The following is a 25,617-nucleotide window of genomic DNA, read 5'->3' as shown; positions in this document are numbered from 1 at the left end:
GTACAATCATCTAGATGCGAGTGCGTGCTGGATTCGTACGCAGAAGTGTTCCATCTGGACAGCCGTACTTCCATACCACTTTAAGTTACCAACTGCTGGACTTTTCTGGATCATGAGGCTCAGCGAAGAGAATATTGCCACCAGCTTCGAGCCGAGGAGTTCAGGAGTCCATATCCGCATCCCAATACATCCAATTCGCCGCCCGCCGTACGAATACCAAGCCGGCGCATCCACGGCGGCGGCGAAGATGATTGGCATTTGCGAAATTATCAGCTGCAGAGTCCAAATTTGGGTGACGGGCTGTGATTCGTCAGCGGTAGCGCCGTCCTTTTTAAAAATAGAAACTTGCAGGTTTCGCAAAACGCAACCTGGGCTAGCGGACAGGGGGGAAGGGTTTATTCTTGCTTGCTGGGTGGCATCTGCCTGTACTTCCCATCCGCTAATTTAGTCTGGGTTGCAGCGGTACAGTTCATGTATCTCCATGAACAGCGGCAGCCCAAATTAGGCCTCCTCCAGTCTAGAGTCCTTGGTTGATTTCCTCCCAGGCCTTGGTGCCTGCTTACTTGTAGGGGAGAGGAGGATTTCCCCGGAGAGGCAAGACTTGCGTAATTGCCAGTAGCCCTTGTACCTCGAGGGTATGTCTCGTCCTAACGGCACTGGCCGTCGTCGTCTCTCTGGGAAGTAGGTAGGTATTCTGTCATTCGGCTCTGGCAGGTAACCAGGGCTGGCATTGCCGAGAGTGTTGAGATGAAGACAATCATAATCTGTAGAATCTTGGGAGAAAACCACTACCGGCTACCGCCTAATCAGATCCGCAAGAGCCAAGAAGCCCATTTGATCTTGTGGGCGTGCATACCCTGAAACCAGCGAAGTCATAGGTTGTGTACCGTTCGCACGTCCAGCCTGGCCAAACGGTGTCGAAGGCGACGGGTTACCTAAAGAACCAGCTAATACCTAACCTTGAAATCTGACCGAACTCTCTCTGTCTTTCTCTCTTCCCCCTTTGTAGAGTCTCGAATCTTGGGCGGATAGAGTTGGCAGGAGGAATCGTGTTGATCAGGAATGGGTAGGCGGTCGAGAATCTAATAATAATCGCCTTGAGCAGAAGGAATCCTTGGGTTGTCTTGCCAAAATGATTCAATACCGAACAGCAGTCATCAAACGGTGGGTGGCTGTACTCGAGGGGTACCTGAGACCCGCCATTGTCGCTAAGACGATCCTTGTACTTCTCCTTCTTACAAAGTGGTAGCAATGGGCCTAAATTCAATCCCATTCTTCTAGTTCCCTCGGTCTTTCATTGGAATACTACTAAAAGTGACTTGAAGCGCAGGACAATTGGTTGGACTGGATTGGATATCGTTGATTCGGTACCGCGACACCAAACTGGAAAAGCCGCCCGCCCGCTTTCCCTTCCTTGTTCCTCCCGCGCTGTTGTCTTCTTTTCCCAGACTTTACTTTCCTTACCCAGACACAGACACACACGCAGATACACTTCGCACAGAGATTGCCCTGTGTCAGGCCTGTACTGCACGTACTGTCACCGTCTGCCGGTTTTCTGTTTCTCTACCGCCTCCCCTACAAACCTCTCTTTCTTCCTGTCAAACCTGTCAGAACCCAAACGATCTTCCTTTCAATCCACCCGCATTTTACTTGTAAGCGACAAGACTCTCGGACGCTTCGTCTCGTCCATAACCGCCCGCACCCCCCTTCCTGAGTCTTCTTCATTACTTGTGCTGTATCTATTATGGTACTTGCGGTTTCTGGTTCAAGGTGCTGACAGCCAATTGCTGCCATGCGATAGTGGTTGCGTGGAAACGACAACAATCAACCCCCCGTCACGTCCGCCCCCCAACTTTGCAACCATCCATTCTCACTTCTATTTACGCCAACTTCTCGCCCTCTTCTCTTTCCTCCGCTTTTAGTAATTTTCATCAACGCCCGAGTCGAACGAGAGCGGGGCCACTCGAGAGGAAGAAGACGGACGAAAGAAGAACAACAAACACAGGATTCAGCAGCGCTGTCCACAGTCAGGCTATCGCCCTTGTCTAACCACCACTACATTCATTGGATAGCATTTCTTTTACAACACATTTAATCCAGGTTGCGAGGGCCTGCGCGCTTCGTCTGGCAGACAACGCCAGTTCAACAACAAGGTTCTAGCAAAAGAAACGATTTAGCGACCACCCGAGCGTGCAATCGCGGTGACCAACTGAGACCACTAATAGAGAGACCAAACATGCCGTCGGCTGCGGCTCGCAGAGTATACGAGGACCAAATCCCCTCATTCATGTCCATTCTGGACCCCGAAGCCGAAGCGTACGACGGAAGTGGAAGTGGAATGGTCACTATGGTGGACTCGAAGATGATGGACATGGAGCCGGCTTGTGCACCCCAGGTTCCAGCTCAGCTCCAACAACAACAACAGCAGCAGCAGCAGCATTTGCGACCGCTGGCAGATCACTTACAGCGTCAACATGACAGCACCTCCGCACAAAACTCAGAATCGGCCGACTCTTCGCCCACCACAACGCTGACGACGGATACGTCTTCTCTTTCTGACCCATCACCGTCTTCCTCACCTGATTCGCCTGTCAACTTAATACCCCTCAACTCTTTCCCGGCGACCACGTTTGGCGGGCTTTCTGGTATGTCATCGGGCCTATCATCTAACATGAACACCCTCACGGTTACCGACCGCGTCTCCGACCTGCCGCGGCCAATGACATCTCCGTCCCCAAGAAGAGCACGCAACATGAAGGGCCTGTCCATCCAGCCACCATTCCAGGCGCTATCCTCGAATCTGGTTTCCGAACCCTCTTCCCCTTCATTCATAAAGCCGGCCATCCCCGCTATGAAGCGTAAGCCAAGCCAGCTCAGCCTCAAGACGGATTCCCAAGGTTTAAATGCCGGGCTAAGCATCCGCCCTACCCTGCTCGAGGTGCCGGCCTCTCCTGCACTGCCCATGTTGCAGCGACGGGCACTCAAGCATTCGACGTCTTCGCCTCACATGCTCTCTGGCATGAAATCTGCTACCTTTGGTCCCGCTGGCGGTATGACTTTCCCTACAGTTTTAGAGAGAGGAGAGTCGGGCCTATCAGAATTGCTGCGCCCCTCGACCAAGCATTCCATCCCCAAAGCCACCTTTGACGAACCGATCCCAGAGGAAGAGTCTTCTTCGCCCATCAGATCTCAAGTTGCCAACCGTATGGACATGGAGCCATTCCGCGATGAGAGCGAAGGGAACGAGGACCAGAAATCCCCCGGCTACCCCGATGGTCCAATCGCCATCTATGATGATAACATTTATCTTTATCTGGAGCCGACTGCAACTGAGGCCGCCAAGTTCGACGTTGTGATCAACGTTGCACGTGAAGTAACCAACCCCTTCGCGGGATCGAAGTCAGCGAAGGAAGAGCCGAGGGCGGAGTCGCCAATTCCTGATACTGCTGTCTCGACCGCCAGTTTCGCAACCGCCTTTGAATACCCGATGGAGGATCGTATGGATACGCCCACTACCCCCAAAGCAACGGATGCGCCCAACGAGCCCGAATACATTCACATGCCATGGGACCACAACACCGATATCGCCACCGACCTAATGACGCTTTGCGAAATGATTGAGAAGCGGACAAAGGAGGGCAAGAAAGTGCTCATCCACTGCCAGCAAGGTGCCAGCCGCTCTGCCAGTCTCATTATTGCCTACGGTCTCTACCAGAACCCCGGCATGAGCGTCAATGATGCCTACTATGCTGCGCAGTCTAAAAGCCGATGGATCAGCCCCAACATGCGTCTCATGTACTGCTTGCAGGACTTCCAGAAGGAAGTTGCCAAGAAGAGGCTCCCGCCTCGGTCTGCAGCTGGGGTCAAGAATGGCCGGAGTCCGACCAAACACAGACTCACACTTTCGGCTGATGCTATCGAGATTACCCCCAAAGAGCCTCTCAGCGCACCTCTTCCAGATGAAAGCCCGGAGTCGGGGCGTCCCAAAAGCCCGGAGAAGAGCCCGGTTCATGGTCGGGTGAAGTCTACACCGACCTCCTTGGAAGCCATATCACCTGGCCCATCTTCGGCTCCATCCAGCTTCTCCTGGTCCGAGAAAGAAGACGAGAACGACCGCGGGAAGTTTGGGCGGTTCCCGGTGGACAACGAAAGGGTACTCAAGCCACCGAAGCTATTGGAGCCAGAGAGCGATTCCTCTTTCCCGCCACGAAATTCATCCTTCTTTCAGCCACCACCATCGCCAGGCTTTCCGCCCTCGAACGATGCCTTCAGACCGCCACCTTCTCCTGGCTTTCCACCTTCTGATGCATCGAAGCCTCCACCCTCTCCAGGTTTCGCAACGCACCGCTTTCCGCAAGGGATTCAAAGTTTCGGGTTCTCTCGTCTACATTTCGGTGAAAGTGAGGAACCCATGTCGCTGAACCGACATGGCGAAGCATCGACCGATGAAGACACGTACATGTCACAAGGTCTGCCTGACGATGATGCTCTGTTGTCGCCTAGAGCTGAGACAATGACGAACAATCCATTGCACGACTCGTTCGGTGAGATAGGAGGGATGAAGTTTGTGGAAGTACCGCCAACTCCCAAGGAGCCCAGCGACGGCCTCTTCTCCCCGAGGGCACAAACGTTTCCACGGGATCCATTCGACCCGTACTTGCGGCCTGCTGAAGCTGTCGACCCCAGAAGCCCTCCCACGAAGGGAGAAACGCCGATCGTGCGATCTATTGATGAGGTGTTATAGAGCAGGCCAATAGTGAACTCGACATCCAAAATCTAAGATCTGTATTCTATGTGGCACACATAATGATCGACGACTTACGACTCATACGTCCCGACATAACCGCGAGACGTGTAACTACCCAATACATTCAACCCAATTTGCCAAATCGATTTAGTTCGTTTTGCAAAGCGTCTGTTGTACGGCATACACTGGCGTTCTTACCACATCCTTAGCCTCGGCATATGAATAGGCAGCACCTAGTTCATGGATTCTTGGACATGGCTTGACCTAGCACCCAACGAATTTTTATAAACAGCATTGCCACGGAAATCCTACCGGGCAAACTGCAATCTTCTTTGTCATACACTTGCAACCCCAGTCATACCATACCATACGTTCGTTCGTTCCACAGCAGAATCAGGAGTTCTCTTATTTTCTTCATCATGCAAAAGGACGGCATAGCGCAGCAACTGGCGGTCATGGGCGAATCCCGGATATACCCGGAAACGCGTTATCATTTCATTTTTCTTGTTCACTACCAAAACCAGCCGGGCGGTGTCCTTGGGCCGTTTTGCGGTGACAGAGGCGTCTATGTGGTTGGGCCATGCGACCTGCTTTTTTTAGTCGCCAAGAGGGACTACTCCTCAACCAAATGCCCGTTCACTTTTGAGCGGCAAGGTCTAATCCAGGAGTTTGATGGGGGAGGTGTTGGTATGGACCGGATGGAAAGGCAAGGGGAAATCAAGGCGAAATACGCTGCGGCGGCTGATGGAAAAACGCGCGTGTGCCGAGGAGGGATTGTCGGGAAATACACACTCACACCCATTATACCTGCACACGCCGGCAAGGAGGGCAAGGGGTAGTAGCTCGCGAGGGAAAACGCACGCACGCAGGGAGGAGGGGGAGGAGAAGGGGAGAGGTTGTTGAGAGGGGGCGGTGGTGTTTGGGGAAACGGGAGGATTTTTTTCTTTCTCGCTTTCTCGGAATCCAGGCGATGACCGACGAGGACAAACCTGTTTGTGTCCGTTTATCGCCAAGGAGGCCGTTCTACCTACTTCTCTCCACAATCTGCTCTTCTTTTTTCTTCCTTTCTTTTCCTGTGGGCTTAGTCGCGTCTCGAGTGCTTCCTTTCCTTCAGCAGAATAAAGCCAAATCAATAATTGTATATAGTCTCCTCGTAGGACGAAACCAAATCTACGAAAAAAATTCAAACACATACCAAAACACTCTATTCTCTTCTGCAATATGTGACCAGCGGCCCTTGGGAAAGCGGTAGAAGTTTTGCTTTAAGTGACATGGATATCTTGTCCGTACTCAAATTTGAAGCTACGAGTTTGTCCCTAAAAGGACCAGGTCGGGTAAATATGTACTGTGTGAGTGGAAATATAAATCACGGGCTTCCCGTTACCAATTGTGTAAATAGTTATCACTGGCTCTATTTCTATGTACTGACCGGTGATCGACCGACCTTTGCAAGTTCGGTAGTATCGTCTGTATGAGGGTATCCATCTTAACTGAAAATCAAAAGCCCACCTACCCATCCGTCACGGCTTCTGATGTCGTCTCTCGTCTCTCCCCGTCTCTAAGAACTAATAACGCGTATGTCTTCATCGCGTCCTCGTTATACGTATACATGAGTATGCCTTCTCTCTATATGAAGCTTCGAGAAAAGGAAAGAAAGAAAAGATTATTGCGCCTTGGCCGCCTTGGCCTTGCGCTTGGCCTCCTCCTTAGCCATCTTCTCCTGGCGCGCAATGGCGGCCTCGACGCCGATGCCGCCAAAGACGAGGCCGACGCCCAGGACCTGCATCTGGGTCAGGCGGTGGCCGAAGGCGACGACGGACAGGATCATGGTGAACATTTTGCGCGTGACGGTGACGGTGACGAGCAGGACCGAGGAGAAGGTGGAAAGCGTATAGACTGTTTGGTTTGACCATTAGTAAGGGGGAGCCCAATGAAAAAAAGAAAAAGAGAAGAAAAGATACTCACAGATAAACACCTGTCCCACCGCGCCACAAGCCGCGAACCCCAGCACGTCGGCCCAGACGGACGGGTTGCGCGCCATGAACTGGAGGGCCTCGCCCAGCTCGCCGGCGCTGCCGGCCACGTCCATGCCGAGCCACTCGCCAACGCCGGTCTGGACGAGCCAGGGGCTGAGGACGAGGTACGAGGCGGTGACGGCGGTGCTCATGAGGTTGTTGGCGCACATCATCTGGGGCCCCGTGTAGGGCTGGAAGGCGCCGAAGATGTAGTCCTGGGTGCTGTTGGTGAGGCCGTCGAACAGCAGGTTGATGGACAGCAGCAGCAGGCCCCAGGGCATGTTGCGCTCCTCGTCCGACGTCGACGACGACGCGTGCTTCTTGCCGCCGCCCTTCTTGCCCGAGTGCAGCGTGAAGACGGCGACGCCCGCCGTCACGGCCGCCACCACCAGGTACTTGTACAGCGGGTAGCGCTTGCGGAAGACGGTGATGTGCAGGAACATGACGGGCAGCAGCTTGCACGACTTGGCGAGCAGGAAGGTGATGTAGTCGATGTGGGCGAGGCTGGCGTAGCCGAAGGGCGAGGCGAGGGAGCTGGTGATGGCGACGAGCAGCAGCGGCCACACGATGCGCTGCGACGGGAAGATGGCCGGCAGGGGCGCGCCCCGCGGGGTGCTGAAGTACAGGTAGATGGCGCCCGTGGTCGCGGCGAACAGGGACTGGATCGTGTTCAGGAAGACGGGGTATTTGAAGACCTCGGTCGCGCCCGGGGGCCCGTGGGGTGTCGTCGTGAGCTTCTCCTGCAGGTATGCCCATGTCAAGCTGCCGGGCGCAAAAAGGGGTAATGGTCAGTCACAGCAACTCTTCTCGATAAAACAGGGACAGGTGTTCGTACAAGGAACCGTAGATACCTGCAACGGCAATCACCAATTGCAGCACGCCAGCATCGGCTTGCTCAGCGGCGGCGGCGGCGACGGGGACGGCCCTGGTGGATGTGCTCAATGCGCCGTTGGACTTGCCGGAATGCGACATGGCCGGATCAACATGCTGCTTGCCCGAAGTCGAATTCTGTCCACCCACGTATTCGGAAGAGGGCTGGCGCTCAATGGGCTTGACTTGCTTGGTACGCGCCATTGTCGGTGGGTTGCGCGGCTCGTCCCCAAGCGGCCGACAATCTGGTGGATAAAAAAGATGTAAATAGAGAACGAGTGGAAGGGGCAACGACAAGGGTGAAGACGAGTCAGGCGCCCGGTTGCTTTGCACTCGCGGGAATAGTTGAAAGGGAAGGAATGGAGGAAACAATAAGACACAGTTCAGAAGATCAAATCATAAGACAGGCAGTTAACGAGAGAGAGAGAAAAAACCGAGCCTGGACCCTGAAATGGATCTGGGCTTGTGATAAAATTATCGGGCTCATCGTCCGTGAGTTGATGACAGATTGGCAGAATTAAGGGACAAGTGAGTGGAATACCCGTGGGTACATATTTTTAGCACCTGGTGCCTGCCCAAACGTGGGGTGCATAAGTACTGCTGGAGACAATCTAGGTACAGCCAGCGCCTAGCGGAGGGGTCCGTCCAGTGGAGGGGAGGCTCGGTCCGTCTTATTGTTGGCGGCATGGCAGTAAGCTTGGCATCAGAGCTCGAGACAAACATTCGACCTCACCTCACGGTTTCTTTTTGGCCCTCCAGAAATCGAATGGACCGGTCTTAGTTTGGTCACCTCGTGAACATTGTGACGTCTGTTGACACTTGTTGGCGATTCCATTGACTACAGCATAAGTCACAATATGCCTATCTACATGTAGTCACGTCTCACAACTGATTGATGCTTGATTTTTGGGCCGCCCCAGGGGCTATTTGTATTTTTTGGCGTACTTGACATCCCAATTTCCCACCTCATCGAAGGCTTAATCCTAGAGTGCTATTGCCCATGCCTCCAAAAGTGAACATAATATGCAACCCAGTGCGTCGAGGGGACCGCCACGAGGTCCGCTCTTGATTCTCTGATGCTGGAAACGGGGCAAGAGTTCCTAACCCAAGCCTCCGAAGGTGCGCATGGATGGGAAGTAGAAATGGTGATAGCGAGGGAGGGGGTCGCGGTGAAGGGATGTACGCGATATGACGAGATTGGGGCGATTCTCGTCCAGGACAAAACGGGAATCTTGGTACATGAGAGTGAGGTCGATTACGTAGGCGCATGCTCACCATCGTCGATTCATCTCCGCTGGCGTCAAAGCCTGTCCTCCAATCGAGATAGGGGACTGGCTGCTGGTTCCATGCCAAAGGCGCCTCGTAGATGATGGCCTAGAACTGCGCAAAGGAAAGTCGGGGGAAGTGGTGTTTATGTGAGACTCTCTCTGTTGGGTGTGAGGTGTGGGATATCAGAAATAAGAAGAAAGGAAAATAGACATGGAGAGTACAGCCGATCACATCGGCCGATTCGTCGAGGAGGAAATAGATGGGGGAAGTAGTTGTCGTTACGTCGTATCGTTATGACCCCCAGCATTGGTAGAGGTCAGCCTCGCGGCAAGTCAGATCTGGAATCGCCCCGCCTTACAACCAGGGTTCCTTCGCCAAATCCAACCAACATTAGAAATACTCCAGACAAATATATCAATCCGTGTCCTTGGCAAGGGCGGGCGTGCAAGGCACCCGCCAGTAAGCCTAAACCAGCGCCAGTGCTAGGCTTGATGTACAAGAACATGAGAAATCGCAACAATAAGCTCGAGGATCAGTCCTCGCAGAGGTCTCCATCCTTCTCATTTTGGTGGGTTGAAGAGAACTCTACCATCCATAGAGTCTCAGACTTATTCCTGGCCCTGCGTCTGACTCCGACGCATCTTCTCGGCCTCCAGGTTCTCATAGAGCAAGAACAGCGCCGTCTCGTTGGCCTTGGCGGTACCCATGATAGTGAACATCCTCTCACCAGTCTCGTCATGAGGTGCCTACCAGATACTGTTAGCACGTTACCCTCATACCGTGGAGAGGGTTGTAAATGGTGGACATTATCATACCTTGGCAATAGAAATGCGGGCACCGGACGTCTTCCGGATCTCACTGATCTTGGTTCCAGCCCGGCCAATGATGCAGCCCACCATGTCAGCAGGGATGCTGATGTTCTGGGTCTGGATCTCCTCGCCGTTCTCGTCGTGCGTAGGAGGGCCTTGGCGATCCCGGGTGCCTGCATCGGAATCGGAGCGGCGGTATGGGCGACCTCCACCGTTGCTGAAATCGGCACCATTGCCTGTTCTCGTCACACGGGGACCACCATAGTCTCTGGTGGGAGCAGCACCATAGCTGCCCACCCCGCTAACAGGTGCGCCAGCAGCATTGGGCAGAGACCCCGCACCGCCCGGTTGGGTACGGACCACAGGGTTATACAGCACGGTGCCAGTGCCACGCTGCCAATCATCAACCAGACATTTGCAGATTTCCCAGATGGCTTGCTGGATCCCCTCGGGAGTTCCCTGGACCTCCACAATTCGCTCGGTCGACTGAGGTAACATCTCCTTCTGTGCCACCATGCGAACGCCTGACACATCCTGAATATGTTTGATCTTCAAGCCCTGTCTACCGATGATGGTGCCCATCTGGTTGTGCGAGATGAGAAGCTTGATGGCTAGATTATGTCAGCAAATTCGACCGAAGCAGCGTAAGGTTTGGGGGTTCGGGGATAAGTCGCATACGATGTGTTCCATTGTTCTGGACAACGCCGCCCATGCCCATTGCTGGTGCACCCTCGAGCAGCGCGCGCGCAACTATCGAGTAGGCTCTAGAAATGGCATCGCAGCCTCCGGTAATCGTCAAAACGCGATCATGCACGCCTTGTACCACCTTGCTGACACCGGCCTTCACGCCAGTCTCGTCACGGAGATCGGCAACATTCTTGCCGCCTTTTCCAATGATGACGCCGGCCTCCTTGGAGGAGACAATGGCGCGCAGCGTGATGCTAGTAGCGGCATACTCCTCGTCGGTCTTGGGGGCAGGTTGGCCATCTGGGCCGAGATCTCCCTCAAGCTTCAGGCTGTCCATGCCTTGTTCCAGCATGTCGCCATTGGGCGGGATGACGTCTTGGGAGACAGACATGATGAAGAACGGCAAGCAACAAAAAGTAAATGAACTGCCGAGCTTGGAACCAGAAGAAAAAGCCTCAGGCTTCCCGTGTAGCGCGCGATGCAGGTATACAGAAGCAACGCACTATGCGAAACGGTGATGCTGGTTGCTGATGCTGATTTGCGCAAATGAGCTGCCCTTTTTACTGTTGGCGAATGGTGGGCAAAAGCAGAGCTCTGGGCCTAGCTAGTTGAGTCGCGGCGTTAGCTAGCTCTGATAAGCTCGCACTTTGCAGTAGACAAGATGTAGATCAGGTCGGGTGGTGGAGATGATGGTATGGGAAACGGGTTATTTCATGTGACATTCACAAATAAGGGTGAGCGGGTGTAGGGACAGGCTATGACCAAGGCGACTATATTTGACCAGCGGTGGGCTTTCTGTGCATCTGCGCTGCACGATCCAGCATGTGGTAGTAGAAAATAGAAACAGTGACAACGGCGGGCAGCAGTGGAGAGGGAGAGGGGAAGGGAAAGGCAGGGTGATTGAGTAGTGAGTGAGTGAGCGAGTGCGTGGGTGAGCGAGGGATCAAGACCAAAGCGGGGCATCGCCGGCCATTCCACCAACTTACCTTGTCCGTTGCTTGACGCAGAGTAAATCGCGGGAGTTTTTTTCGTGTCTTGCTTCTTTTCTTTCCCTTGGGGAAGAGAGTGGGATGGATTGGCAGTGGGGTTGACGATTGTTGCGTCTGGTTGGTCGCAGGAGTAAACGAACCGAGCTCAAGCTGTCTGCTGCTTGTTGTTGCTTTACGTACGTCCAGTAGTGTGCAAGGTAGTACGTGGGTGTGTGGTACCTTGGAGGTAGGTATTATGATGGAGACTAACCCGGAGGAGGACCTGGCAGGTATGGTATGTAGGTCGATGCAGACCACTAACTAGCCGCGTGGGCAAGCTTGAACAAGGGGGACTGACTGGCTGCGCCGCCGTTGGGGGACAGTGTGGGAAGATCGATCTCTGGATGTCGAGCAGATAGACAGATAGCTTCGCACGCCTTGCACCAGGTGGGTTATGCGGCCGTATGTGCGATCAAGCGGGCAGTGATGGCATCCAGCGTTGTAAGACGGTAGGAATGAAACCGATATGCCAGCAACAAGAAAGGCCGGATGCGGGAGAGAAGTGCGGGTCAACCTTAGGTGACAGGGGAGGTCTGAGTCTTGGTGGCGGGCGGCTGGGGGAGGGGTAGAGAGGGCGAGAGTGGTGAGTGAGGGAGAGATAGCGAGGAGGGGGGGAGAGTTAAAAGGGGGGAAGGGGCGCGGTTATTGGCGAAGAGCAGAGAAGAAAAAAAGGACGGTAGCGGTGGTGATGGAGGTGGTGAGGAGGAGGAAGAGGAAATAGAGGAGGTTGATGTGGCTCCCGTTCGTTTCTTTGTATTGTGTGCGCGCGCGTGTGTGTGTTGTGTTCTTGTGTTTCTTGTGTTCAAGTTCCCAAGCTCAATTGTGAGAGTCGAAGAATTGTGGGGGCGGAAAGCGTGGGAAAGCGTCTTGGTGGGAAAAGTCGATCGCCCGTTCGTTTCAATCAATCTGCGATTTGATTGTTTGTTCGCTCGTTCCAGCCCTCTGAATTTTGGGAGAAACAAGAACACCTGCTTGCATATGGACGCATGTGCTTGCAGAGTTCCAATTGGAGAAGGAGGTTGAGAGTTGGGAATGGCATGTACCTCCCGTGGACAATTGATATTTGTAGTCCTTCCTCGATGCCAGTTCTTCAGGGCCCGGGAGTAAGAGTAAGTAAGGTACGATCAAGCTGTCCTGGGATAGCTCAAGAGGTGCATCAACTACTCAACCGAGCACCTACGCTTTTCGACGACAAATCTAACCAGTCAATATGACTTGCCCTTGCGTGTTCGACGTGGAAACTGACTTCCATTTGGGCAGGAGGACTCTTGCATCGATGACAATCATGTACCTGCTCACTTGCAGTCAAACAACATCAATGGGAGTCGTGATAGATTCACAGTGACTAAATTGCCAAGAAGCATGGCGAAGAAACCGTAACAAACGGTAGCGAGTTCACGTGTAATACCTATATAAAATGAATGAACGTATTTACCAACATCGAATCAAACACATCCGTATGTATTTCCATACCTTGGAATGAAGTGCAGTATAATTAAATGGATGGGTACAGGCCTTCTTATATTTTGTCTGTGCTGTGTTGATTGCGGGTTGCTAGCAACCTCTTACATCATACTTCTGGGAGTACTGTGTGCCATATATCGGGACGTTTATTTGGCAATCAAGTGACGCCCATGCGTTATTACGCTCATTCGAATGCAGATATATTGTTCAATATTCAAAGTTCTTATTGCACCTAATATTTGGCACCGGACAGCTGGTCTGTTAAACGGGTACTCTCCAGGTTATTACCCGTCGTGTAGGGCCGTCTGCATTCTACCCATTCCGTTTTTCTATTCTTCCCTGCCTTATATCTAGAATACACCTGACCAGCCGGGAGTATGGTTGTGTCATGGGCGACGAGATAGATGGAGATCATATGAATCCGTTCCGAGACCATGTGTGTATACGCCAGGTTTTTGGCATGCTCGAAGAAGTGCTAGGTCGTCATCCCCGCCATGTGGTCCCGACGCAAAGTCTTCGAGGGCTGCTTTTTCTTCGACCGCGAAAGGACGCATATCATCATCGTCATCAGCGGCGGCTCGTCTCTGGTGCTCTGCCAAGGCCTTGTTGCGGACGCCGGGGTCGACCTGCCGCGGATCCGCGCCTTGCCTGATGAGATGGAAGGCGATATGTAGGGAGGCCATATACTGCTGCTGCTGTTCGTGGCTCTTCCCGCCGAGATCGACCGAAACGAAATGGTCAATGGCGTCGGGAGGCTCTTGGTGTTGTTCCAGTGGAAGGCGCGTAAGTTATTGCGTGTCTTAGGCTGGTCTTCTCGATTCATTAACAATGCGATATTGTCCATGTAGGTCTGCATCGGGCTGTTGTTTATCTGGCTAGAGAGGTCCTTGTAGCCCGATTCCATCAAACGAGCTTCCCCAAACACGCCGCTCTCCCGGCGTTGTCGTTGTGGGCCCGGGTTGCCCCCATACTACTCCCACCCTCTCCAGGAGCCACCCGAATAGAGCCGTGAAAAGATGAGCATCTCCGACAGCTTTGCATCATCGGGGATAGTTCGGTTGGCCGAGGAGTTGCTCCAAGATCCCGATGTTATCTCGTTCGTGGGCCAATGTCGCATACAGCATGTAGGCTCTTATCGTTTCGGGATGGCTGTCACCCATGAGGAACTTGCAACCTTCCTGGGTTCTGTATTCGCTCAGATCGTCGTTGGAGCTCTCGAGTCTGACTAACGCGTTGAAATAGTACTGGAAGATCGGTAGGCCTAGATCCGGGCTTTCTTCATCAAGGTCGAGTATCGCCGTGATGTATATGTCGTATCTGGCAAGGAATCTTCCAAAGATGCGATGGCTTGTGCTAGCCTCCTTGTCTATTACCAGGATATCCAGTTCGCACATTTTACTTTTAACAGTTTTATAGAGGAAGCCTCTCTCCAACTGACCGGTTGAGAGGTTTTCAATATTGTCCTCGCGAATCAAACGACAAAGTATGTCTTCCTGCCACTGATGAAGGTCATAGCAATTACTGTATTTCTTCGCACGGTTATATATTCCCCAGATTCTCGCTAATTTATCACCGGCAGGCGCAAGTACGATATACGCGGGTATCGGAGCCGCAACACTCCGGCAGTGGCCAGGAACGGGGATGGTGAACCTCGCCAGGCACCTTGTCATGGGTTGGCCCGTGGCATTGACTGGGATGTCCAGAGATTCCAGCTAACGGCGGGAGATCTGGGCCAAGCTCGTCGACGCCTCATGGGAAAAAGGTAGCGGCAACCACCCTTTCGACGAAGGGGGGTGTTCCACCCATCACCCGCCGGTTACGGAACCAGCAATTTCGAAGCCGAAAGGCCTTGTCCACAAAGAAAGAGGAATCAAGGGAGCGGAATACGTATATCCGCCTGCGTAATTCCGGCATAGCTGACATACGCGTCTTCAGCAAGAGTAATATACATATATTCGCATATTGGGAGACACTCCACGTACATGTGCTATATATTGGCGTCCAGGAAATTGACCCGTCCCCAAACCGGGGTTTGCCACCACCGGCCTGCTCTCCGATTGTCCGGATACCGAAATGATAGGTGCCCGGACAGCCAATTGTGGTCCCGGTAGTTGCTGTCCGCCGCCCCGTAAACCACTAGGCTACCAAAGTCGGTATGTGTGGCTCGTGTTGAGCCTGTCTGTGGGTTCTTCCCCCTTAAGCGGGAGATCCTATTACTGTACATATCGATGTTCTTCTCCAGGCCAGAACTTATGTAATTACGCCCTTCTTTGGGGATTACCCAACACTGCCCCATCTGCGTTTGTATGTACTGGTGGTTGAAGAAAGGTGATTTGGACTATGCACCTACCAACCACCCACCCCTCTTTAGGGATCCAAATGACGCCCACGGAGAAAGAAGGTCCAGCATATCTGCAAGGTCCGCGTCCGGGGAGCCCATTGGAGCGTTCCCGACCAATAAACACCTATACACCCTCTGATGTGCGGCATTTCTGGCAGTGCGGAGAGAGCTGTGCCCGTGAGGTAGTGACGGCGAGTATGTACAGCCATAGACCAAAGAGGTAGGAATACAGGCGGGCGTTCCGTGCCCATTGGCCACCACCAAAGACGAGGGCAAAATACAACAATCACACCACATGTTGGAACACCACGAGCTGCAGAGCTGATTGGCGACAGAGAGGCGGGTTTTCGCGGGACGATTGGGGAATACCCCTGTCCTCCCAGTGACACTTGGTCCCGACGGCACGAAACCTCGACGTGCCCAATCGGGAAAAACAAGAGCCCATATATGCAAGCCCAGTGTCATCCCTGACACTTATGTGCTCGAGACAATGGTAAGGGTAAATGTCTTGATTGGTTAAATTTTCTAGCAACTGGGCTGTATGAGAGAACGAATCACAGCGGGTATATCATGTGGGATGATGAATGATCCTTTACAAGTACGAGGACAATATGCACAAGAGAGGAGCCCACCCCATGCAGTAGTCTAGTTTTCGACACTTCGAATGCGGCCATTGGGCCAACGAGGCATCCATCTTTCGTTAGTAAGAGCTGTAAATTCACAGGCATGCAAGCTATCCATGTGACCGGAATGGAACGGGCGAATTGGCGACAATGGCGTCGGAAGCTACAACGGCTGCATCTTCACCGGAAAGGCTGATCCAGCCAATGGCCTGGCCCCTGCTTCGTGCCAAACTCTTCCGTCCTAAATCGGGGAGGCTGGCTGACTACGATCTATCTGTCCCGAAGGAGGAGTACGAAAAAGAATTCGGTGCTACACTTGAAATGGTAGCCCTCGAGATCGCTCTCACCGTTGGCGCAACGCGTTCTCATGCTTCAACCAAAACCGCTTGCAGGCCACATGACCCCAATGCTCTGCCCACCATTCGCCGAAGCTGTCCTCAACTTCAATATCAACTCTTGCCACTCGCTCGTCTCGCCGGAGTCCACAGATTATGCAGGCCTTGCTAGATGTAGGAACACCTTTGGCCGTCTGGACTTGCATATTGTCTCTTAACTCCGGTATCTTGAGATGCTGGTCCTTTAGTGCTGAATTCGCAGTAGCGATTGCCGAACGGAGGCGGCCAACATGCTCCTTCCACACATCCAAGATATCGCCTGCTTCGCGATCTTCGCGAGCGGCTTGGGTTTTGTCGATACCCGCAAGCTTCATCCCCTTGCTACCAGCCGCCGAAATAGACATGGATTGTGCTAAGAATTTGTCTCGGTGCCAACGCTGTTTCCGACCGGCTATGATACGGGCGCCAACCGTCGCAAGTGATAGATATCCCTTAAGAAACTCCAGCGTCCTTGGATCGGACATTACACGGTTCTTGATAGAAAATGGCTGCCCGCCGACGGGTTTGTAGAGTGATGTGTTGGCCATTCCGAGAAGCTGGGGAAATATCGATAATAAAACAGACGGAGGAGGGATATTGCTAGGAGGGATCTGAAAGCCGTCGTCCTTAGCGTCATCAATTATTGGGTCGGCATCACCCCAACCCCAGTCCGCAGCGGTATCTTGCGAAACCGTGTTGACTTTCTCAGGCTTCTTCGAGGTAGGCTTTGAGACAGGTTTCGATGCGGGCTTCCTCGAGGCAGGCTTTGGGGTAGGCTTCGTGACAGGCTTACTCCTGTCGAAAGAGTCCCAATCTCCCCAACCATCATCCATCGTATTGCTGCCCGCCGAATTCATCTTATCCAGCGTTGGCCAAGCGGTGATGGGCGACGTTATGGGGTCGTCCTTGGAAGCAGCGGGGGCTGGTGTAGGCTTCTTGAGAGCGAGCCCAGGAAAGGGGTTCCGTTCCTGGAAGGATGGAGATTTGGGGGCCTGCGGGTAGTTTGAGGCAGGTTCCTGCAAACTCAGAGTGGCCAACAGTTGTGAAGCGGATTCCTTGGGCTGCACATTCCGTGTCGCCGCTGGCGCCGGCGGCGGTGTGGAAAAGCTCTCAAAGTCTCCAAAGTCGTCATCGTCCTCATTGTCGCCGCCAAAATCATCCGCATCAAACAGAACATTAGGATCTGGTTTGGGTGGATTGCGCGTGCTCTTCTTCTGACTGATTGTTTCGAGCTTCGGCTTTGGCTTCGGTTGCTGGGCCGTTGGGGCTTTTCGCGACTGGTTGTTGTTGTTGCGACCTGGGATATCGATGAGGCTGTTCGACAGTAGATCTATCGTCGGCGCCCGCACTATCCTTGTCCTTGCAACAGTGTCTGGCGACGGCGATGGTTTTGGCGCGTTGGCCGCAGGAACAGGGGGCGGCGCGTTGGAGATTGACGTTGACCTTGTATTCTCCGCCACCTCAAAGTCACCCCAGCCTTCGTCGTCGTCATCGTCATCGATATTATTGCCTGCGGTATTCGTGCCAAGTGGCACTGGTGCCGTCGTTGTGCTGGTCGCGAATGTCGCCCACGGATCCGGGGTGGACTGGAATGCCGGCCATGGTTGGTTCTGCTGCGGTGGCGGCGCCGAGGCCGTCTGCCTGTTGGTTGTGAAACTGGAGAAGTCGAACGGGTCTGAGGAGGGTTTGGCAGGTTGGGGTGTTTGCGACGCCGGCGGCGGCGTCTCGACGAATTCGGCGAAGAGGTCGGCAGACATTATTACTACTTTGCCCGGCGAACCAGCCAGTCATGCCACCTTCGAACCAAAACTCTGTCCTGTCAACTGCGCTTTTCGCTTTGGGCACAAAGGCTATTGGGACCGGGCAGGACTCGTCAAAGAAAAGTATCAACGACGACCAAGCTTGTGTCAATCACGAACGAAGGGCGAAGCTATCGTTATCGCCGCGACGATCATCCGTCCCAAACCCCCTAATCCCGGAAGGTATGTCGTGGACGTTGGGTGTGGTGGATTGAGTGGCGGCTGAAAAGGATGGGCTTAAGGGCTTGGCGTGCCATACCGTCGCCCGTGCAAGCAGGCAAGCGGAAAGCCCCCTAACCCAGCGCATGGAGGGGCTAGCACGCACTAGCTCCTTGCTAAGCCCCCCTACAATTGGCCGTACCCCCCGCAAAACTGCTTCTAGCGTCATCGAGTCCATCCATCCTGCCGGACGTAAATCCTTCAAAGGCACGTGGGACTGCAGTGGTCCCGGCTGAGTTACGCGATGAAAACTGTGGATGAAATCCCAGTCAGAAAATTCCATTGATGCTCAATGACGACGGGCTTCTCATATTCTTCTTCGGTACTTGCCTTCGCTCATTATCAAGAACTGGGCCTCAATCTATTGGGTTTTCTATCAATCGCTCATTCAGCAGAGTTCTGTTGTATATTTCACCAATAGACATTTGACACTCGCTTGCGAATTACAAGCTAGCATTCGTATTGGCTGTCACTCTCGGGCAGTGTCTGACAGCATAGCCTATCTCTGGTGGCCGTTTTGTGCTACATCTGACACCACCCACCCACCACCATGGCCCCTCCGACTGGCCCATTGAATTTGGACATTGAAGCGATATCTGGGATCTGTGGGTAAGTTATTCTACCAAGCCCAGGCTTCAATCGCTTTGGGACTGTATTTCACAGATCCAAGATGAAGTCGTCACGGCTTTACTCATGAAGCACAGCCAAGAACACACCAGCTAACACTCTTACCCCAAAGGTCTATATCCATTGCAGCATGGATTGTCGTCTTCAGCCCGCAGATTGCGGAAAACTTCAGGCGCAGCTCCGCCGAAGGTCTTTCATTGCAGTTCATCATCATATGGCTAGTTGGTGATGTCTTCAACATCCTCGGCGCCATCCTGCAAGGCGTGCTGCCCACTATGCTCATTCTTGCTATTTACTACACCATAGCTGACATGGTCTTGCTGGGCCAATGTTTCTACTACAAGGGCTTCACCTGGAAGGACGAGGTCCCTCCGCCCAAGCCAAAGACCCCTCGCGTCAGAGCAACCGGCGAGGCCGACGAAAGGACAGGTCTGCTCGACGCACGCGTGGTCAACAGCAGGGAGCGCAGAGGCAGCACCCACAGCTGGCACAGCTGGGAGCATCTCTCCCCCGCCGTGCCCATGATCCCCGGAGCCCCCACCACGCCCCCACCGCCGCCTACGAAGCTGCGCACCCTCTTCACCCATACGACGGCCATCCTCATGGTATGCGTCGCTGGTGTGGCTGGTTGGTACTTGAGCCGCCACGCCGCAGGCGAGCATGGGCCTGAGCCCTCGGACGGAGGCCCCCAGTTCAACCTCTGGGGCCAGATCTTCGGCTGGATGTGCGCGCTGTTGTACCTCGGATCGCGCCTGCCGCAGCTGCTGCTCAACTGGCGGCGCAAGTCGGTCGAAGGCATCTCGATGCTCTTCTTCCTCTTCTCGTGCCTGGGCAACCTGACCTACGTCCTCTCCATCTTCGCCTACGAGCCGACCTGCGCTCACCCTGGACACTGCCAGCCCGGTGAGGCCGGCGATATTTACGGACGCTATATTCTGGTCAATGCCTCGTGGATCGCCGGTAGTCTCGGCACACTGTTCCTCGACCTGGGAATCTTCGTTCAGTTCTTCATCTACAGCGATGTCGATTCCGACGAGGATGACGACACGTACGTCGAGGATGCCGAGTTCAGCAGCGTCGACGAAGAACGCTGGGACCAGAGACCGGTTCTGGAGCGGGCCGGATCCGGAGCAGCTTAACTAGAACAAACTTGTATTTCTATACTGGATATATACTAAGTAGCGAAAAAAGAAGGGACACAGCGATAACAGAAAAGAGGGTCACTCTGGGTACAACCCGCGAGGGTAACGAGACCAGGAGCGCGTATAGTTGGAATGTTTTGCTTTTCAGTCGGGTCGGAGTTCTGGGAAAATGGAAAATTAAAACATCAGGCGGGCGTTTGATCAAACATGATAGTTTGCACCAAGAGTTCTGCAGTTTCTATGGATACATGCTTGTTGCTTCTTCGAAGTTTCCCTCCCCTGAATCTATTTCCCATACCTGCTCGTTCGCTACTTGCCATTGTCCAGAGGCGACGTCGTGGGATCCCAAGCGCACGGGCTGTACTCCTTGGTCTCCAGCCGCGCCATGTCCTCCGCGCTGATCTCGAAGTCGTACACGTCGGCGTTCTCGCGGATGCGCGACGGCGTCACGCTCTTGGGCAGCGGCACGTGGCCCTTCTGCAGGCTCCAGCGGATCAGCACCTGCGCCCACGTCTTGTGATACTTGGCCGCCAGCTCCTGTAGGATCGCCTCGCCCGCCCGCTCCCCGCGCACGACGGGGCAGTACGCCTCGACGGCGACGCCGCGCGCGCGGCACCAGTCGACGATGTCGAGGCGCGGCAGCCAGGGGTGCACCTCCCACTGGCCCACGGAAATCATACCGCCGTTGCCGCCGCGCTCGGCGGCGAGCTCGTGCGTGTACGCTTCCAGCTCGTCCAGGTGGTGCACGCCGTAGTTGCTGATGCCGATGGAGCGCACTTTGCCGGCGTCGACGGCTTCGACCAGCGCCTTCCAGGCGCCCTTGCGCGCGGCGGGGCCGCCGTAGGGGGCGTGGATCAGCATTAGGTCGATGTAGCCCAGGCCCGTCTCCGACAGGGTGGCGTCGACTTGGGTTTTGGCGCTTTCGTAGGAGAGGTTCAGGGGGCGGACCTTGGAGGTGAAGAAGATCTGCTCCCGCGGGGTGACATTACCACCTGCGGACGATGAGGCGAACTCCCGGATCGCCTTGCCGCAGGGGGCCTCGTTTCTGTATCCCACGGCCGAGTCGACGTGCCGGTAGCCCGTGGTGAGGGCCTCGCGGACGCAGGACTCGGCTTGGTCGATGGGGCTGGTGAAGGGGGGTGTTAGCGGACTGCTTCTTTTGATCGCGGTCTGTAGAAAATTTCCCCCAGTGTGGCGGTTGGTTAGCCTTATTGAAGAAATAAGAAAAAAGTCACTTACACCTGGTAGACCTGGTGTTTTTGATCCCGGGGTTAGCGGGTGGGCTCTCGAACCATTGACCCTTATATATGAAGTTGCAACGCGGAGGGTGTGGGACTACTTACGCCGAAGCCAAGGCGGGGGATTTCGTAGCCGCTGTTCAGCTTGACGGTCGACTGGATTGTCAAGTTTGACGTCATCTTGGTGGCCGCTCTGAGAATTCTCTGCATCAGGGTTCTTTGGTCTTGGTAATATGCAGATTGATACACCCAGAAAGAACGGGAGGTGCAACGTACCTATTTTATCTGCTGGCGGGCTGTTGAGGGAATCACGTCACAGCTGCTGCGCATATCTTAAAACCGAGCGGAGGCCGAAGACTCTGGGACCCACCTAGGAGGCCCGGTACGCAAGCCGTCGGCCACCCATGGTAGCAATATTCGACGAATGCGACGGACACTATTTAGGAGAAAGCCTAACAGTCAGAAAAGCCATATTGATGGGCCATGCTCGGCGATATGCCTACAGTGCGTCCGACTCTCGCGAATATGTTTCTGGGTAGCCAAGAGATGAAACTAGGCCACTTGGTGTTTACTTCTATCAGGGAGTTACCACCACAAATACAGCCTCAGACCGGCGCTGGGCGTCAACCTTCATTTCACATAGTTGATTACATTACCGACATGCTGACCTTCTTGTGGACGTTAAAATGAGCCTACCTTGGAAAAGAAAACGAAAAAGAAAACACACAGCAGGTTCAGCCTGCACAGGCGAGCCCTCAGAATAACGAGACTATCAAAGTATCCCCAAGCGCTTCCACACGAAGCTCGTCCCGCTCAAAAGCCCGGTCACGCCAGTGTAGACGATCAAGCTGCCATACCCACTGCCATAGCCCGCGCCCGCCAGACCCTGCCAAGGCATCCCCTTGAGCAAGGACTCGCTAAGCGGACCCGAGATGACGTTGCCGACGCCGCGGCCGACGCAGAGCCAGCCAAAGACCATGATGGGATCGACATTCCCCTGGCCCTGGCCCTCGCTGCTGGCGGCGCTCTCGGTCGCCCTCTGCGCCGCCACCTCGCGCATGATGCCCGGCCACATGGACGTCCACCCCCCGCGAACAGCCCGTACGCGACGCAGAACAGGTACAGCACCCCCAGCGACGACGAGAGCCCCCAGATCAGCAGCACCGCCGTCGTGCCGCCGAGCGCCGAGAAGACGACGCACGTCGTCACGTGCAGCCGGTCGGACAGCGAGCCCATCAGGACGGACCCGACGGTGGCCGCGATGTTGACGAGGAGGACCGTCAGGGCCGCGAGGAAGCCCGAGGCCCCGAACTGCGCGCGCGCGTACGCGGGCAGGTAGATGCCCGGGAGGAAGTAGCCGGTGGCCTGGATCACATTGGCGAGCTGGTGCAGCGCGAACAGCCTGGTCTTGACGTAGGCCAAGTCGAAAGTCCGGACGCGCGAGCTGGCGCTGGGCGAGTGCGGCAGCCGCGGCTTGATGAAGAGGGCCAGCGGCGCCGCGGCCGCGAACAGGATGCCCGACCAGATGCGCATGGCGGTCGCGAAGCCGAACCGGCCCAGCAGGCTTTCCAGCAACAAAGGGAGGACGACGCCGCCGAAGCCGCCGGCGCTCCACATGATGCCGTAGGCCATGCCCTTGCGGCGCACGAACCACTCGTCGATGTACAGGACGCAGGGCGAGTAGGCGAAGCAGCCGGCGGCGCCGAAGAGGACGCCCTGGACCCCGATCAGCTGCGGGACGGTGCGGCAGAGGGAGCTCAGGGCCATGGCGAGCGAGGCGACGGAGAGGCCCGCCAGGGTGAACCAGCGGGCCCGGCGCGGGAAGAGCCGGCAGAGCGCGATGACGACGGAAGTGCCGATATACATGACGCCCTGTGTTATTATGTCAACAGGGAGCCGCTCAGAGATTGATCATCGGTGGGGGGAAGCAGGGTTGGCGAAGTTTCCGACATACCATGGTACTCGTCCCAATGGAGGCGATGTTTCCAGAGCCACTGAACGGCTCATGGGAGCTGTAATAGTCCTGGAAGACTCCAAAGGAGAAGCTGAATCCTTTGTATTTGTATATGTGTAAGCCGACTGCAGGAGCATAGATGTCGCGCGAACTTACCCCAAACGAGTGCTTCAACGGCCCAGCAAGCTGCGAGGAAGCACCACGCATCTTTACCCGTATCCACTGGAGGCAGCGAGAACTCCTGCCTAGCATTCCCAGATTGTGTCCGACCAGATTGGATCTGCTGCATGGGTATGTCCAGCGTCGATCCTCTGTTAGTGTTGGGATCCTGTGAGTTTTCGTCCATGGCGCCACGAATTGCTCGGTTTATGCAACCCAGATGTTGCTAAATAAGACAAGCAGATTTAACCTGACAATACTCTACCATATTTACATGCACTTATACATCTAGATGACAACTCGCGCCCTGCGACTCCATTCCCCACTCAAGTCGCCGATGAAAGCCGAGCTCGGAGCTGTTGGTACCGGCGTATCAAATGATACATAGAGCCGACGGCTTAGCCCTAGTACTGGCTTGAGCCTAAATGATTGCGTATGTGTAGTAGGTAGTCATATCTTGGGATTTCCAAGGCAAAACCAGCATATAGCTGATTTCAGCTATCGAGTCGACAAGTACCCTCCCAGTAACTCGGAACCGGAAGAGTCCCGAGTGGTTTTGTTACGGACAGAGTCTAGGTCCTTGGCATACGGGGCCCCGTCAAGTGGCCCCCATCTCCAGGTATTCGGGATTGGACAAGCATCAGGAGACTGAGGGGTGTCCCGTACAATGCGAAGTGCCACGTTGCGATTCGATAATTGATGAGGCCCAGCTGTTCTAGTCGCGGATCACATTCACAGGCCGGACGGCTCATCATCGGGCTACCCGGGTCATCACCGGATCTCGAGGACTTGGCGGATGCATGGCCTTGGTCCTTTACGTCTTTCGGCAGCATCTGATTGGCCAGGGGCGAGGCGGGGTGGTTTATATAGCAGCGAGCAATACGACGCAATTCAGCCAGAAGCATCGCTGATCTTTGGACACCGTGACTAATACCAAAGATGCCAGATGAGCTTCTCGCTATCAGCTTGTTGCATAAAAGCCAGCTGATGCCTCGATCTAGAGTCACTGTCTGTCCGGTGTGATATCTACTCCTCGCGGCAGCTCCAAAGTCAAAACGTACCTCATCTTTTCCCTACCTTTCGTATATCGGATGAACAACATGGACACCACCAAAGACTCCTTCATCCTCGAAGCCGGCCCAGATACTGATATCTGGAGAAAGCCCCCGACCAAGGATGTCTGGAACGGTATGCATAAACCACCACCCGCTGACTTAGGCGAAGTCAACAACTAACAGGGTCGGACACCAGCCCCCATCTCGCGCACCTCGTCAGGCCAGCTCAAGAAGTTCCAGTCCGCCCGCGTGACCTTCTGGGCCGACTGGACGGAGCGCTACGACCAGGGCGGCCTGCTGCTGGCCCTGAAGCGCGTGTCGGCGCCGCCGGCCGCGCCGGGCCAGTCGTCCGAGAAGTGGATCAAGACGGGCGTCGAGTTCTACCAGGGCGCGCCGATGCTGAGCACCGTGGCCACGGACCGGTGGGCGGACTGGAGCGTCGGGCCCCTGGGCGCGCCCGCCGTCGACCCGGCCCGGGGCGTCACGCTGGAAATAATCCGCGAGGGCGACGAGAACGGCAAGAGCGCCTGGGTCTACCGGCTCGTGCTGGACGCGGCGGGCAACGTCCAGGAGAAGGTCCCGCTGAGGGAGATCTGCTGGATCTTTGCCGACGAGAATGACAAGGACGGCGAGGAGTGGCTTTTGGACGTTAGCCCGCTGGTGGCGAGACCGGCCAAGACGTCCCCGGATCCGTTGAAGGTCAACTTCTTTGAGTTTGAGGTCAAGTGGTCATCGTAGTTTTGTAAAAGTCGGGCTTGTTTTGCTCCATGTTGTCGATCAAGATGTTTTTAGCTGTATCAGAAAAGCCAGTCGTGCCGCCTCATCTTGAGCAATGGAAACAAATGGGCAAGTTTGTTGCACTGTATGACCTAGCTCTCTGCCCGAGCTTTAAAAAATAAATAAACAAATAAAGTCCATATCCAATTGCTTCTACAGTGGAAATGAATGAGTTGATATCGAGGGTGCTCTTCGTATAAGTGTGTTGGAAAGGAATCAAATATGCTTACTTGCATGTATCCCATTAGTGAATAATATCGTACCCGCTAGCCGTCAGTGCTGCCACATGTTATTTCCCAAGCAGCAACAATCCCGCCAATGCTCATCCAACCAAACTGCCATAATTGCATAAGCAATTGTGCATCGCAACGACTTGCCTACCTACCTAAGGTAGAGATGCGTGTGTTTCGTTATTAAAGC

The 25,617-nt window shown here is 54.6% G+C and overlaps 9 protein-coding genes across 9 annotated transcripts; 4 read left to right on the top strand and 5 right to left on the bottom strand.

The window, feature by feature from the left end:
* Positions 1-2,236: 2,236 nt before the first annotated feature.
* Positions 2,237-4,744, top strand: PG985_007395 (tyrosine-protein phosphatase pmp1; the record flags this gene model as incomplete). The annotated part of the gene is made up of 1 exon (XM_066827164.1): positions 2,237-4,744. One exon carries the CDS (start codon positions 2,237-2,239, stop codon positions 4,742-4,744), a length of 2,508 nt encoding a protein of 835 aa, XP_066684839.1.
* A 1,666-nt stretch (positions 4,745-6,410) lies between these two features.
* On the bottom strand, positions 6,411-7,836 carry PG985_007394 (uncharacterized protein; the record flags this gene model as incomplete). The annotated part of the gene is made up of 3 exons (XM_066827163.1): positions 6,411-6,643; positions 6,713-7,524; positions 7,598-7,836. The coding sequence occupies 3 exons, from the start codon at positions 7,834-7,836 to the stop codon at positions 6,411-6,413; spliced, it is 1,284 nt and encodes a 427-aa protein (XP_066684838.1).
* Positions 7,837-9,509: 1,673 nt separating this feature from the next.
* PG985_007393 (uncharacterized protein) lies at positions 9,510-10,788 on the bottom strand (the record flags this gene model as incomplete). The annotated part of the gene is made up of 3 exons (XM_066827162.1): positions 9,510-9,647; positions 9,717-10,321; positions 10,389-10,788. 3 exons carry the CDS (start codon positions 10,786-10,788, stop codon positions 9,510-9,512), a joined length of 1,143 nt encoding a protein of 380 aa, XP_066684837.1.
* Positions 10,789-13,383: 2,595 nt separating this feature from the next.
* Positions 13,384-13,563, top strand: PG985_007392 (uncharacterized protein; the record flags this gene model as incomplete). The annotated part of the gene is made up of 1 exon (XM_066827161.1): positions 13,384-13,563. One exon carries the CDS (start codon positions 13,384-13,386, stop codon positions 13,561-13,563), a length of 180 nt encoding a protein of 59 aa, XP_066684836.1.
* A 2,633-nt stretch (positions 13,564-16,196) lies between these two features.
* PG985_007391 (uncharacterized protein) lies at positions 16,197-17,984 on the bottom strand (the record flags this gene model as incomplete). The annotated part of the gene is made up of 1 exon (XM_066827160.1): positions 16,197-17,984. One exon carries the CDS (start codon positions 17,982-17,984, stop codon positions 16,197-16,199), a length of 1,788 nt encoding a protein of 595 aa, XP_066684835.1.
* An 811-nt stretch (positions 17,985-18,795) lies between these two features.
* On the top strand, positions 18,796-20,011 carry PG985_007390 (PQ loop repeat-domain-containing protein; the record flags this gene model as incomplete). The annotated part of the gene is made up of 2 exons (XM_066827159.1): positions 18,796-18,854; positions 18,985-20,011. The coding sequence occupies 2 exons, from the start codon at positions 18,796-18,798 to the stop codon at positions 20,009-20,011; spliced, it is 1,086 nt and encodes a 361-aa protein (XP_066684834.1).
* Positions 20,012-20,323: 312 nt separating this feature from the next.
* PG985_007389 (NADP-dependent oxidoreductase domain-containing protein) lies at positions 20,324-21,432 on the bottom strand (the record flags this gene model as incomplete). Its single annotated transcript, XM_066827158.1, has 3 exons — positions 20,324-21,140; positions 21,254-21,264; positions 21,358-21,432. The coding sequence occupies 3 exons, from the start codon at positions 21,430-21,432 to the stop codon at positions 20,324-20,326; spliced, it is 903 nt and encodes a 300-aa protein (XP_066684833.1).
* A 592-nt stretch (positions 21,433-22,024) lies between these two features.
* On the bottom strand, positions 22,025-23,552 carry PG985_007388 (uncharacterized protein; the record flags this gene model as incomplete). Its single annotated transcript, XM_066827157.1, is given in 4 exon segments — positions 22,025-22,289; positions 22,304-23,124; positions 23,207-23,304; positions 23,363-23,552. The coding sequence occupies 4 exon segments, from the start codon at positions 23,550-23,552 to the stop codon at positions 22,025-22,027; spliced, it is 1,374 nt and encodes a 457-aa protein (XP_066684832.1).
* Positions 23,553-24,465: 913 nt separating this feature from the next.
* Positions 24,466-25,158, top strand: PG985_007387 (uncharacterized protein; the record flags this gene model as incomplete). Its single annotated transcript, XM_066827156.1, has 2 exons — positions 24,466-24,553; positions 24,617-25,158. The coding sequence occupies 2 exons, from the start codon at positions 24,466-24,468 to the stop codon at positions 25,156-25,158; spliced, it is 630 nt and encodes a 209-aa protein (XP_066684831.1).
* Between the last annotated feature and the right edge of the window lie 459 nt (positions 25,159-25,617).

Source organism: Apiospora marii (genome assembly GCF_038362585.1).
Source record: "Apiospora marii strain CBS 49790 chromosome Unknown utg000004l_segment0_segment1, whole genome shotgun sequence".
Classification (NCBI taxonomy): domain Eukaryota; kingdom Fungi; phylum Ascomycota; class Sordariomycetes; order Amphisphaeriales; family Apiosporaceae; genus Apiospora; species Apiospora marii.
Note: the sequence above shows the minus strand (reverse complement) of the source record. Positions and strands in the feature narration are given on the sequence as shown.